Source organism: Henckelia pumila, chromosome 1, assembly GCF_033568475.1.
Source record: "Henckelia pumila isolate YLH828 chromosome 1, ASM3356847v2, whole genome shotgun sequence".
NCBI lineage: Eukaryota > Viridiplantae > Streptophyta > Magnoliopsida > Lamiales > Gesneriaceae > Henckelia > Henckelia pumila.
The window spans coordinates 110,400,132-110,416,229 of NC_133120.1; the positions used below are offsets into that span (position 1 = coordinate 110,400,132).

The 16,098-nt window shown below is 37.1% G+C and overlaps 1 protein-coding gene across 1 annotated transcript; it reads left to right on the forward strand.

Moving 5' to 3' along the window:
* The first annotated feature begins 14,925 nt into the window (after positions 1 to 14,925).
* Positions 14,926 to 16,098, forward strand: LOC140872465 (uncharacterized). The gene is made up of 2 exons (XM_073275314.1): positions 14,926 to 15,168; positions 15,248 to 16,098. Exons 1-2 carry the CDS (start codon positions 14,926 to 14,928, stop codon positions 15,833 to 15,835), a joined length of 831 nt encoding a protein of 276 aa, XP_073131415.1. The 3' UTR covers positions 15,836 to 16,098.

The window sequence follows — 16,098 nt, forward strand, 5'->3', positions numbered from 1 at the left end:
ATTATCTTTTATTTTGTTAGTCAGTTAAGATATTTGTTGATTTGATTTAAGAAAAGATTATCAAATCCAATGTGATATTGTTTAGTGCCACGTGACGAGGCGTGCAATGAGGGTGAGAAACGTTTCAAATTATCTTTGGTTGTATCCAATATCCATCATGCGCAAAATCGGATTGTTTCCAACTCAAAAAAGTTAAAAATTCAATTTATCATAATAATCAAACTCAAAAAAAATTTAAATTTTGGTTTTGATTTGAATGATCAATTTGAAATTCTATCTAAATGACGTACGTTTTTTTTTTACTAATTTTAAAAGGTTATTTAAATTATCTAAAGTATTTGTTATTTTTATTTTTTTAGCGAAAAACTTGTTGTAGTTTTATTGAGAGAAACCATTTAATACAAGTTGAATCAACTAAAGAATGAAAGTCACAATTCATCTAAATAAAAGATGAACAAGATTATTATTGCATCAATTGAAACGACCCTAACTCTATAATAAATAAATATGCGGAAATTTTTTTTTTTTTATACTTACTAAATAAAATATGTACATATATGCCCATACATATATGCACAGAATAAAAATATTTAATATGAATAAACAATTAAATACTTAAATAAAAATGCATTCTTAAAAATATAATAAATATCTGAGTCAAACATTAATTAAAAATATACTGCATAAGTAAATAAAAGTTTGCATGCACTGAAAATATTAAATAAATATTCTAGACCCTCAATCACTGAAAATAATAAAAATGTATCATGCTGACAAAAATATTAACATGCATAGCGACTCAGAATATTTCACGGTCACGGGGCCACTGCATGCATGCTCATACGTCCTCGCCTCCGGTGGGTACAATGTCATCCTCAACGTACTCACCTGCACCATACCAGGGTAGTGAGCCTAGAGGCCCAACATGCTAACATAACAAGGGTTTAAAATAATTTAAACCAATTTAATACTAATACATACATATACATGAATGAGCATGCTTAAAAATTACATAACATAACTTAACTTAAATAAACATAAATAACATTATACATAACATTATTGAGCAATTCATTTTCTAACATCGCATGGTTGTATCCGTAGTGTAACCTTAAATCATACATTAAATACTGATCAGCGTGGAAACCTACGTACGTGGCCGGTGACGAATCACCTCTTAAATTGGCAGTAAACTGCCCTTCAATCATATGGGGACAAGTCCCCCTTAAATTGTCACACTACTTCAACTTCCAACATAAAATATTTTTATTGCTCAACTTAAACATTAAATCATGCATAAAATATTATTTCATGAATGCATGTACTTGAATAAAATGTGTGTCCATCATATATATTTAATTTAATTTCTTATTAACATATAAATATTAAAATAACTCAAATGCATAAAAATAATTAAATATATAATCAGGACACATGCAAATTTTCTCATGGATGGTCCTGGACTGCTGGCCCTACACACAAGCCCATTATCTTAAATCTGGCCCATTAACATACTTAAGCCCATTATTTCAAACCTTAAGCCCAAATAATTATTCTAAGCCCAATTAAATTAATAAAGCCCATTAAAATTTTTACCAAGCCCAATAACACTTAAACTGGCCCAATGGACTCAAAACCCATAGACTGGCCCAATAACTTTTATGGGCTCAAAAGCCCACAAAATTAATTGACTAACTTATTTAAAAATTTAAAAGTTCAAATAAAATTATTTGGGAGTCCAAATAATTTTATTTCAATTTATTGGACTCAAAAACGCATAATTTTGTAAAATATTTTAAAAAATAAAATACTCGAGCCCGGCCCACAAAACTCGGACCCGAACTCACTAACCCGACCCACAACCTAACCGACCCGACCCAAGCCCCATAACCCGACCCGGTTCACTGCAGAACCCTAATCCCGAACCCTTACCTCTCGGCCGCTCGGCTGCGTGAGCAGCAGGCCCTCCCGGCCTGCTGCAGCCTAGCTCCGGCCACCGTGGCCGGAGCCCCGCCGGCAGGACCTCCCCAGGGTCCTGCCGGACCGAACCATACCATGGTTCGCACCCCATGCTGCCTAACCACCGAACACGAAGCCACCTTCCAAGAACCCTGATCTGCGAACCTGCTGAACCCTTTTCTGAAAAGGCTTCGGCCTTGGTTCCTAGCCCCCAAACCAACCATGGTCGACTCACCTAGACCACCCAGGGACCCCGTAGGACCTTAGCCAGCAGCCGTCCCAGCCATGGATAGCCAAAAACGTGAGCATGAATCAAACAAGTCAAAAAAATCGAAAGCATAAAAGATGGAAAAATCAAAACTTGCTGTCAAAAATCTCATGTTCTGATGATAAGCTTTCGCACTCATACATGCACTGATATAGATGTGGAAAAATAGAAAGAATCATGCCTTAATACCGAAGGACGAAGATAAACAAGCGTGAGACGACTTCCGGGACGACGGGACGACGACGGGGTGTCTTGACTGCTTGGAACCTTCGAAAAAGCTATGGAGTTCTTGGAGCTTGGTTTCGTGAGGAAGAAGATGGAGGTGGGAGTGACGGCTGATGCTAGGGAGAGGGAAACAATCGGCTAGCTTAGGGTTTTGGGTAGAATAGGTTAAATCTTTGGTTTAATTAAAATATAAGCTAACTAATTAAATAAAGAGGTTTTTAAAAATAAATAATGAACAACTTAAACTCTTAAAAATCTGATAACCTAATTAAAAATCTCGAAATATAATTTTAGGGAAATTTTAAAAATACTAAAAAGTCAATATTTTGACTAATTTTGAATAAAAATGACTTACTAAAATTAAATAAAATTAAATACTTAAAATTTTGGGATAATAAAACTCAAAATAATATTTTAAGGTTCTAAAAAGGCTCATAAAATAATTTGGGTGGAAAGTTGTCATCTCGTCCGTCCACGGTCCCGTCTACGCGATTAAATAATAAAAATACTAAAAATCATAAAAATCATTAATTATGGGTTAAATGCTTAAAAATAAATTAAATCATGCACAAATAATTCACGTAATTATTTAACCCATAAATCATAAATTTAAATAATTAAATATCCTAATTATGCAGGCAGATTTACGTAATTAAAAATACCGGGTGTTACAATTCTCCCCCCCTTAAATTGAATTTCGTCCTCGAAATTAAAGTACTTACCCGAACAACTCCGGGTAGCGAGTCCTCATGTCTGCCTCGGTCTCCCAAGTAGCTTCCTCCTCTGAGTGATTCAGCCACTGGACTCTGACCATCGGTATGACCCGCGTCCTAAGCCTCCGCTCCTCTCTAGCCAAAATCCGCACTGGTCTCTCCTCGTAAACAAGATCTGGCGGCAACTGTAAGGGCTTAAAATCCAACACATGCGACGGATTGGAGACATATCTCCGAAGCATGGATACATGGAAAACGTTGTGCACTGCCGCTAGCCCTGGAGGTAGAGCTAAACGATAGGCCAACGTGCCAACTCGCTCCAAGATCTCGAATGGCCCTATATATCTCGGATTAAGCTTGCCTCTCCGCCCAAAACGCGCTACTCCCTTCATAGGTGACACCTTCAGGAATACGTGATCACCTACCGCGAACTCCAAATCGCGTCGTCTGGCATCTGCATAACTTTTCTGCCGACTCTGTGCTGTCCTCATCCTGTCTCGAATCTGCGTCACAATGTCAGCTGTCTGCTGCACAATCTCTGGACCCAACAAAATCCTCTCTCCAACCTCATCCCAATGCACCGGAGATCTGCATCTCCTCCCATACAGTGCTGCATATGGAGCCATACCTATAGACGACTGAAAGCTGTTGTTATAGGTAAACTCCACTAATGGCAGTCTAGTCTCCCAAGATCCTCGAAAATCGATAACACAAGCTCTCAGAAGATCCTCGAGAACCTGGATCACTCTCTCGGACTGACCATCTGTCTGGGGATGAAAAGCTGTACTGAACAAAAGTCTAGTCCCCAAAGCTGTGTGCAGACTCTTCCAAAACGCTGAGGTGAACCTCGGATCTCTGTCTGATACAATAGACACTGGTATGCCATGCAGTCTAACAATCTCTCTGATGTAAAGCTCTGCATACTGTGTCAAAGTGTAATTAGTCCTTACCGGCAAGAAATGAGCTGACTTGGTGAGTCTATCCACAATCACCCAAATCGCTGTACACCCTCTGGTACTCCTCGGTAAGCCAACTACAAAGTCCATCGTAATATTCTCCCACTTCCATTCCGGAATAGGGAGAGGTCTAAGAAGTCCTGCTGGACGCTGATGCTCTGCTTTGACTTGCTGACAAGTCAAGCACTCTGACACCACTCTCCCGATGTCACTCTTCATACCGGGCCACCAATACAATAGCTGCAAGTCTTTGTACATCTTCGTACTTCCGGGGTGAATGGAGTACGGAGATGCGTGAGCCTCTGTCAAAATCTCAGCTCGCAACTGTTCGACGTTCGGTACCCACATCCTACCACGGTACTGAACGATGCCATCCTCCACTGTATACAAGAGATTACCTCTAGCCTCATCTCTCTGTCTCCATCGCTGTAACTCCTCATCAGTGGACTGTCCCTCTCTAATCCGATCTCTCAAAACTGGCTGCACCGTCAACACTGACAAGCTCGGTGCATGGCCACTCGGATAGCACTCCAAACCAAATCTCTGAATCTCGGTCAGTAGTGGTAACTGCACAGTCAAACATGTTACCACTGATGACTTCCGACTCAAAGCATCTGCCACTACATTAGCTTTACCCGGATGGTAGCTAATGTCACAATCATAGTCCTTCACCAACTCCAACCATCTGCGCTGTCTCATGTTCAACTCCTTCTGTGTGAAGAAGTACTTGAGACTCTTGTGATCGGTGAAAATCTTGCACTTCTCGCCGTAAAGATAGTGCCTCCAGATTTTCAAAGCGAAGACCACTGCTGCCAACTCCAAGTCATGCGTCGGGTAGTTCTGCTCATGAATCTTCAACTGTCTCGACGCATACGCAATAACCTTACCACACTGCATAAGCACTGCGCCTAAACCCAGTTTAGACGCGTCGGTGTAAACCACTAACTCCTCATGTGGTACTGTCATCGCTAACACTGGTGCTGTAGTGAGTGCTTCCTTCAGCTGATCGAAGCTCCTCTGACAGTCTAAACTCCATATAAACTTCGCATTCTTCTTGGTCAAGGAAGTCAAGGGTACTGCAATAGAGGAAAAACCCTTGATGAACTTCCTGTAGTATCCGGCCAAACCCAAGAAACTGCGAATCTCTGAAGCATTCTTCGGAATGCCCCAATTTTGCACTGCCTCCACCTTAGACTGATCGACTGCAACTCCATCTCTCGAAATAATGTGGCCAAGAAATGCCACCTGCTCAAGCCAAAACTCGCACTTGCTGAACTTGGCATACAACCGATGCTCCCTCAAAGTCTGCAATGCGGTCTGAAGGTGCTGTCTATGCTCCTCGATGCTCCTAGAATAGATCAAAATATCATCAATAAAGACTATGATGAACTGATCCAGATATGGCTGAAAGACTCGGTTCATGAGATCCATGAAAACCGCTGGAGCATTGGTCAACCCAAATGGCATCACTAAGAACTCGTAATGCCCATATCGTGTCCGGAAAGCAGTCTTGGACACATCTGCATCCCTAACACGCAACTGATGGTAACCAGATCGCAGATCGATCTTGGAGAACACTGAAGCTCCCTGCAACTGGTCAAACAAGTCCTCTATCCTCGGCAGTGGGTACTTGTTCTTCACTGTGACTCTGTTAAGCTCTCGGTAATCGATGCACAGTCTCATACTGCCATCCTTCTTCTTCACAAACAACACCGGAGCTCCCCAAGGAGAAAAGCTAGGTCGAACAAAGCCTTTCTCTAACAACTCCTGAATCTGCTCCTTCAACTCTTTCATCTCGGTAGGAGCAAGCCTGTACGGTGCCTTAGAGATAGGCACGGTGTCTGGCACTAAGTCAATACTGAACTCCACTTCTCTCACTGGTGGAATTCCTGCCACATCCTCCGGAAAGACATCCGGAAAGTCACGAACCACCTCTAACTCTGATAATGATCTGCTAGATGGCTCTGAAGTCGTGACAATACTCGCTAGAAACCCCTGGCAACCCCGTCTCAACAACTTCCTCGCCTGAATATAGGATATCACCTGAGGAATATCACTGCTCTGAGATGCATAAAAAGTGAACGGGTCGCCCCCTGTAGGTCTCACTGACACTGATCTCCGACGAAAATCAATCGAAGCTCCATTGACTGTCAACCAGTCCATACCCAAAATAAGATCAAAACCACTCAAAGGCAAGACTACTACATCTGCTCGAATGGAGTGTCCCTGCAGCTCTAACTCCAGTCCTCGAATAACCTTCGAGGTAGACATAATCTGCCCTGACGGCATAGTAACATCATACCCGCTGTCACTACTCTCAGGTGTGATGCCTACCCGCCTGATAAACTCCAGGGAGATAAACGAATGCGTAGCCCCTGAATCTAGCAACGCAAACGTGGAGTTGCCTCCAACTAGAATTCTCCCTGCACGCAGAAAATTCCCAACAGTTTCATACCACTTCTAATTTTTTCCCAAACGAGTCACTACAAGTTCTTAATTCTAATCACAAGTAAAACATGCTTCCTATTCTAACATGCAGTTAAATGACCCAAATAACAAGAATTTCAAATTAAATACTAAATCTTTAACCAAAGGAGAATTATTAAAATACTAGGGATAGGATGTACCGGTGATCAAGGAGGTGTCTGGATCGACCTCCTCAGCCTGCATCACGAACACCCTACCAGCGGTGTTCTTCTTCCTGGGGCAGTTAGCAATCTGATGCCCCGGCTCTCTGCAGTGGAAGCAAACTCCTGCTCCCAATAGGCAAGGTCCCGAATGCATCTTCTGGCACTTCGGGCAAGTGGGATGAGCTATGGCATTAGGGGCCCCGCCCCTCTGCTGCTGCTGCGGCCTCTGCTGCTGTGGCCTCTGCTGCTGATTCGGGCCCTTAGCCGGCCCTGCATACTGCTTCTTCGCAGGTGGCTGCGAAGATGGTCGCTGATATCCTGTCTGTACAAACTGCCTCTTGCCCTGCTGCTCTCTCTGGATCGCTCTCCGACCCTCCTCAGAACGCAAGGCCCTGCTGACTGCAGACTCATATGTAAACACGTCTGCCATGCGCACGTCATGCCTGATCTCAGCCTTCAGGCCCTCAACAAACTGTCGCAGCTTCTCCTGCGGACTATCGGCAATCATGGGCACAAAACGACAGCCCCTCTCAAACTGGCTTATGTACTCCACCACAGATCTGTCCCCCTGACGGAGACTCATGAACTCTCGGATCATGCGACTGCGCACATCCTCAGTGAAATATTTGGCGTAGAAGATACGCCTGAACTCAGCCCATGTCAGAGTAGGTAGATGGACTCCTCGTACTGCACCCTCCCACCATGAGGCTGCATCGCCTCGCATCATGTATGTAGCACAACTCACCCTGTCGGCGTCTGTGATCCCCATATAGTCAAAGATGGACTCCAAAGATCGAATCCATCCCTCAGCCACCAACGGATCGGTGGTCCCCAAAAACTCCTTAGGCCCCTTCTTCTGGAACCTCTCGGCGACGTCCTCCTCGTGGGACAGTCTGGGACGGGCTGCCTGCTGCTCCAGCAAGGCAGTAATACCCGCCATCATCGTGGCACTGGCCTGCTCCAGTGCTGTCATGGGGTGCTGCTGAGGTGGCGGTGGAGGTGGAGGTGGATGTGGAGGTCTCCCACGTCGATTCACCTGTCTAGGAGGCATTCTGCACCACCACATATTTATTTACGTAAATCGCCATGCATAACTAAGTGTTTTGAAATTAATGCTAACTTAAATTCTAGAAATTAAATCATGCTATAAACATTTAAAACTTACAGACCGGTAGCGTGGATTTCTGAGCTCGCATAGCAGTGAGGACCCCTCCGAGGACCGTGCTCTGATACCAACTGAAACGACCCTAACTCTATAATAAATAAATATGCGGAAATTTTTTTTTTTTTATACTTACTAAATAAAATATGTACATATATGCCCATACATATATGCACAGAATAAAAATATTTAATATGAATAAACAATTAAATACTTAAATAAAAATGCATTCTTAAAAATATAATAAATATCTGAGTCAAACATTAATTAAAAATATACTGCATAAGTAAATAAAAGTTTGCATGCACTGAAAATATTAAATAAATATTCTAGACCCTCAATCACTGAAAATAATAAAAATGTATCATGCTGACAAAAATATTAACATGCATAGCGACTCAGAATATTTCACGGTCACGGGGCCACTGCATGCATGCTCATACGTCCTCGCCTCCGGTGGGTACAATGTCATCCTCAACGTACTCACCTGCACCATACCAGGGTAGTGAGCCTAGAGGCCCAACATGCTAACATAACAAGGGTTTAAAATAATTTAAACCAATTTAATACTAATACATACATATACATGAATGAGCATGCTTAAAAATTACATAACATAACTTAACTTAAATAAACATAAATAACATTATACATAACATTATTGAGCAATTCATTTTCTAACATCGCATGGTTGTATCCGTAGTGTAACCTTAAATCATACATTAAATACTGATCAGCGTGGAAACCTACGTACGTGGCCGGTGACGAATCACCTCTTAAATTGGCAGTAAACTGCCCTTCAATCATATGGGGACAAGTCCCCCTTAAATTGTCACACTACTTCAACTTCCAACATAAAATATTTTTATTGCTCAACTTAAACATTAAATCATGCATAAAATATTATTTCATGAATGCATGTACTTGAATAAAATGTGTGTCCATCATATATATTTAATTTAATTTCTTATTAACATATAAATATTAAAATAACTCAAATGCATAAAAATAATTAAATATATAATCAGGACACATGCAAATTTTCTCATGGATGGTCCTGGACTGCTGGCCCTACACACAAGCCCATTATCTTAAATCTGGCCCATTAACATACTTAAGCCCATTATTTCAAACCTTAAGCCCAAATAATTATTCTAAGCCCAATTAAATTAATAAAGCCCATTAAAATTTTTACCAAGCCCAATAACACTTAAACTGGCCCAATGGACTCAAAACCCATAGACTGGCCCAATAACTTTTATGGGCTCAAAAGCCCACAAAATTAATTGACTAACTTATTTAAAAATTTAAAAGTTCAAATAAAATTATTTGGGAGTCCAAATAATTTTATTTCAATTTATTGGACTCAAAAACGCATAATTTTGTAAAATATTTTAAAAAATAAAATACTCGAGCCCGGCCCACAAAACTCGGACCCGAACTCACTAACCCGACCCACAACCTAACCGACCCGACCCAAGCCCCATAACCCGACCCGGTTCACTGCAGAACCCTAATCCCGAACCCTTACCTCTCGGCCGCTCGGCTGCGTGAGCAGCAGGCCCTCCCGGCCTGCTGCAGCCTAGCTCCGGCCACCGTGGCCGGAGCCCCGCCGGCAGGACCTCCCCAGGGTCCTGCCGGACCGAACCATACCATGGTTCGCACCCATGCTGCCTAACCACCGAACACGAAGCCACCTTCCAAGAACCCTGATCTGCGAACCTGCTGAACCCTTTTCTGAAAAGGCTTCGGCCTTGGTTCCTAGCCCCCAAACCAACCATGGTCGACTCACCTAGACCACCCAGGGACCCCGTAGGACCTTAGCCAGCAGCCGTCCCAGCCATGGATAGCCAAAAACGTGAGCATGAATCAAACAAGTCAAAAAAATCGAAAGCATAAAAGATGGAAAAATCAAAACTTGCTGTCAAAAATCTCATGTTCTGATGATAAGCTTTCGCACTCATACATGCACTGATATAGATGTGGAAAAATAGAAAGAATCATGCCTTAATACCGAAGGACGAAGATAAACAAGCGTGAGACGACTTCCGGGACGACGGGACGACGACGGGGTGTCTTGACTGCTTGGAACCTTCGAAAAAGCTATGGAGTTCTTGGAGCTTGGTTTCGTGAGGAAGAAGATGGAGGTGGGAGTGACGGCTGATGCTAGGGAGAGGGAAACAATCGGCTAGCTTAGGGTTTTGGGTAGAATAGGTTAAATCTTTGGTTTAATTAAAATATAAGCTAACTAATTAAATAAAGAGGTTTTTAAAAATAAATAATGAACAACTTAAACTCTTAAAAATCTGATAACCTAATTAAAAATCTCGAAATATAATTTTAGGGAAATTTTAAAAATACTAAAAAGTCAATATTTTGACTAATTTTGAATAAAAATGACTTACTAAAATTAAATAAAATTAAATACTTAAAATTTTGGGATAATAAAACTCAAAATAATATTTTAAGGTTCTAAAAAGGCTCATAAAATAATTTGGGTGGAAAGTTGTCATCTCGTCCGTCCACGGTCCCGTCTACGCGATTAAATAATAAAAATACTAAAAATCATAAAAATCATTAATTATGGGTTAAATGCTTAAAAATAAATTAAATCATGCACAAATAATTCACGTAATTATTTAACCCATAAATCATAAATTTAAATAATTAAATATCCTAATTATGCAGGCAGATTTACGTAATTAAAAATACCGGGTGTTACATCAATACTATTTATCTTTATGTTAATTTGACTAATAAAAAATCAATATCTTGATATCACCATGTTAGATAATACAAAATTCAACAGACTAGTGTATTTCAATTGAATAGATAAAAATAAATAAAACAGATTGAATATATTATGAAATTCATCTATATTATCTATCAAGAGCAGTTTTTTTTATTTAAATTTTTATGTAAGAGATTCACAAATTTATATTACCGGTCGATCAAATTTAGAGAATAATATTATTAACATAAAAACTGAGTTAAAAAAACATAAAAAGAATATTTTTATGAATCAGTTCACCTGCTTGACTTTTTTTTGTCATCTTTTAATATCATATAATATAAGAAAAAAATTAATTTAATTTTTAAAAATATGATAAAACTATATTTATAAATTTGTATTTATCCATAACTGAATATTAATAATAATGACTTTTTAACTTTATGTTTACTGTGCCAACCATGGCACATGAAAATTGGTCGCTTACTTCCCCAACAGCTATGGTGGAGTTTCCTCAGGAAAATCGTATCTCTGTTTTTTTTTTTGAGTGACACTGTACTGACACTAACCGTAATGGCCTCCCCCTCCCGATTAACAATATATATATATATATATATATATATATATATATATATATATATATATACTAATAATAATAGTATAACTGTTAATTGAATACAATTATATTATGATGATAATAATATCACAATTATGATGATAAATTGAATACAAAATCTTAAGATAAAATAATAAAAGATCACACGATATAATTGCCATACCTTTAGCATTATTTTAAAAAAAATTCTTCATGATCTAAACCTCTGAATTTTTTAGATAATTTAATAACTCATTAATTTAATTAATTCAGGCCGCATAAAATGCCAAAAATGCACTAGTATGTATTGATGGAAGATTATTATTATTATTTTAAAAAATTTAGAAAATACGAGTAGATAACAACAAAATTATATTGTCTACCAAGAGTAGTTTTTTATTGTGAGATTTTCGCAGATTTATATTAAGTATAAATATTTTACGATGTGTATACATGGATATAAATAAATAAATGATTTGACTTCTGATCCATAAATAAATGATTTAACACTGTATCTTGGGGTCCAAGGTTTTGAAGTGGCACAAACCAAGTAAAGATCAGCTGTAATCATTTATCAGAAATCGACAGGTCTGTGATTAATTGCCTGCTGAAGTAAGTGGGACGTGCAGGGCACGCGCTACAATTAACCTAGTACCCCATGAAGGCGCATACAGAGCAGTGATAAGTACCCCTCTGGACCTACTCTGCCCATTCAGAACAGAACAGCAGAGATATTAATAATTTTTGTACAATTGTTGTTTAAAGAATATTTGTTTTTTCACACATGAATATAAAACAATATGTTTCACGAGTAATATTATTATTTAAAATTAAATTATATTTATATGAAATTCCTTAAATATATGTGAAGTAGTGAGTTGTCAAATCATCATTAATGGTTCTCTAAAGAAATTCAAGAGTCGGCCATTATAAATCCTCCAATCTGTTTCACTCGTCCCTTTGAAATTGAATCCTCTCTTCCTAACATATTTTCCGCACATATACTGTTAGAAACTGAAAAAAAAATTAAAAATTAGTTAACATAAAAAAAAATACGTATATACATATATTCGCATGTAATGACACTAGTATTATTTAAATAAGATGATATATTATTTGGATCTTCCCTAAAAATATATTTAGATCCGTGATATTATTTGCGAATAAAACAATAATAAATCAAATGCGTGCTCGTAATCGTATGCCAACAAAATACAAGGCTATTAAGCTCCTGTCCCACCAAACTATTTTATTATTCGTGAAATAATTACTAAATTCATTGAAATTGAAATGTTAACTTAGATTCTTAGAAATTACATATATATTTTTATATCGAATCTGATGCATAATTTTTATTTAATAAATAAAAAAATGCTTAAAAAATATATGTCAATAATGTGTTATTCATTAAACATTGTCGTCATTCGAAATCTTTTAAACTTTCGATCTAAAATAATTCTTCATGATCTAAACCTTTAAATGTTTAGATTAGATGATTTAGAGTGTTTTTGTAAAAGATTATACATTTGTAGAAGTAATTAAATTTGTAAAGTTTAAAAAATTTAAGATATATAAAAAAGTTGAAAGTTGATAGTGTTGAAAATAAAAATCTAAAAATCAAAATAACGCATTGATTTAATTACTTCAATGCGCCTTCACGTGCCAAAATGCACCGGTACGTGTTACTTTTTTTTTTTAATATCCAATTCGACTGGATGACAACAAATTGAATATTAGTTAAAAAAAAAAAAACAAATTGAATATATTATGAAATTCATCTATATTATCTATCAAGAGCAATTTTTTTTAAAATTTTTATGTAAGAGATTCACAAATTTATATTACCTGTCGATCAAATTTAGAGAATAATATTGTTAACATAAAAACTGAGTTAAAAAAACATAAGAAGAATATTTTTATGAATCGCTTACTTCCCCAACAGCTATGTATCTCTGTTTTTTTTTTTTTTTTTAGTGACACTGTACTGGCACTAACCGCAATGGCCTCCCACTCCGATTAACAATAAATATATATATATATAATATAATATATATAATATTATAACTGTTAATTGATTTACTTGCATTAACTAAATTATACATATTATTTTACAAAAATCAATTAAACATGTAGACAATACGTGGAAACTCATACTTCTTTAATAAGTAATCGTTACACGTTACTAACGTCCTTTGTAGTTTTGTTTGTGATGAATGCACATACATAATTTATTTATTGTTATATTAATTAGTTTTATTGTTATTTTAGAATTTACATGATGATTTATATTTTCAAAATTTTATCAATAATCTTAATCTTTCCCAAAAAAAAAATCTAAACAAGGTTCTAAAAAATATGAAATATGAAGAAAAAAATTTCAAACTTACTTAAGCATAAAAAAGTGTTTCAATTTTTATTATGATTTTAATTATTTTATGAAAAAATATTAAAGACAATGATAGATGAGTTATAAATATCAAAATTAATAGATATTTCAATTCTAAACAATAAATAGACATATTTATAATTAGATTATGTTCTAACGAGATTAAGCATTGGTTAAACGAGTTTTTTTAGAACATTGAATCTAAAAAAATAAAAACAAAAATAACGAGTGTAATTTGATTAATTAAATGATACAATATATTATGATGATAATGATAATAATAATATCACATTTACGATGATAAATTGAATACAAAATCTCAAAATAAAATAATAAAATATCACACGATATAATTGTCATACCTTAGCATTATTTAAAAAAAAATTCTTCATGATCTAAACCTCTGAATTTTTTAAATAATTTATAACTCATTAATTTAATTAGTTCAGGCCGCATAAAATGCCAAAAATGCACTAGTATGTATTGATCGAAGATTATCATTATTATTTTTAAAAATTTAGAAAATACGAGTAGATAACAACAAAATTATCTATATTGTCTACCAAGAGTAGTTTTTTAATGTGAGATTTTCGCAGATTTGTATTAAGGATGGATTAAATTCAATATTTATAGTGAAAATAATTCTGTTAACATAAAAATTAAGTTAAAAAAAACCATAAAAAAATAATTCAAAATAATTTTTCTTAAAAGTTCACATGTTCTATCAACTTGAACAAAATAAAAGAGACTTGTATAAATATTTTTACGATGTGTATACATGGATATAAATAAATAAATGATTTCACTTCTGATCCATTTCTGGGTCACTTAACACTGTATCTTGGGGTCCAAGGTTTTGAAGCGGCACAAACCGGGAATAAAGAAACCAAGTAAAGTCCAAAAATGAGTTTAAGTTAAAAAAGATCAGCAGTAATCATTTATCAGATATCGACAGGTCTGTGATTCTAGTACCCCATGAAGGCGCATGCAGAGCAGAGAGAGAGAGATATATATATATATATATTTTTGGAGGGGAGCAGAGATATATTATTAATATAATAACACTTAAGTACCCCTCTGGACCTACTCTGCCCATTCAGAGCATCAGATATATTAATAATGCTAAAACTTTTGTACAATGGTTGTTAATAAAATATTTGGTATGTTAATATTTTTCCACACGAGTATAAAATAATAACATTAAAAGTTTTGTACAGTTGATGTTTCATGAGTAATATTATTATTTAAAATTAAATTATATTTATACGAGAAATTCGTTAAATATATGTGAAGCCGTGAAATGTTGTCTAAAGAAATTCAAGAGTCGGCCATTATAAATCCTCCTATCTGTTTCACTCATCCCTTTGAAATTGAATCCTCTCTTCCCCCTTTTGTCTCTTTCCCTCTCGTCCTTTGGCATGCTTTTCCCGTCCGGGCTATCGTACCATGCCTTTGTCTCAGTAGCCGCGCTCCACTATCCCTTGTACCGCTGCCTCCCCAGAAGGAGACGACAGGAGATCCGGCCACCAAACCAACCTTGCTTGTATGTATGTATATATATATATATCCTGCAGGTATGTTAATTACAATATTCATTCACTTGTTTTTTCTTGGCTATGGAGAATTTGCAAGGAAATCCTCCAGTAGGCAATCCTCCTCCGAATCCCCCAGTAGGCAATCCTCCTCCGCCGAATCCTCCAGCTGATGCGAACGGTCTATTCGATGACCTGAAAATTTCGTTCGAAGAGATGGCATCCAAACTGGATGGCCATCACAGGTTCCTCCTCGACTTGGCAAACTACTATTTTGCCTTCCAGGGAATTCTTTTGGCCGCGGTATCAGGCAGTTCCTATTTCAGTTGCAGCACTGGTTGGTTCATCACCCTTCTTGCGGGCTTGTGTGCTGTTCCGAGCCTTTCGACCATGGGTTTTCTTGCACATGGCTGGTTACAGATGATGAGGGAAATCGATCAAGTCTTGAGAGAGATCGATGCAATCCACGGAGACATAGATGAAGTTCGTGCAAGAATGGTTGAGCATATGAAGAACCGATTCTCAGTCACAATCGGTAGAGAATACTCTGGCATGACCCGCTATATTCTCGTCATCGGTTGTGGCGCCATAACTGCCGTTTTCACTGCTGCCGTAGCATTTCTCCCTTACAAATTCATATGCGCTGTCCGTCCTAACAGCATGTTTCCATCTCCTTGAGGTTCTTTGGGGGTTTCATTTCGGGTGCTGTCTTTATAATATCTAAGTTATCGGGTTGACTCTTTGTTTTTCGTGATTTCGGGTGCTATTTGCTTTAGTAGCTAGTATGAGTCGTTTGTCTTTGCTGAGAACATATCTGATTAGTTCTCTATTTATGTTATTTTTGCTTTTACCATCAGATTTCAATTGATGGGAAAGCTAGTATGAGTCGTTGTGTCTTGACTGAGAACATATCTAATTAATTCTCTATTTTCGTGTTTTAA

What these genes read in the sequence shown, in the direction of transcription:
- LOC140872465 (XM_073275314.1), top strand. Translation starts at nt 14,926, where the DNA reads ATGTTGTCTAAAGAAATTCAAGAGTCGGCCATTATAAATCCTCCTATC. An exon ending in CCACCAAACCAACCTTGCTT is followed by an intron (nt 15,169 to 15,247) that starts GTATGTATGTAT and finishes TTGGCTATGGAG; the next exon opens with AATTTGCAAGGAAATCCTCC.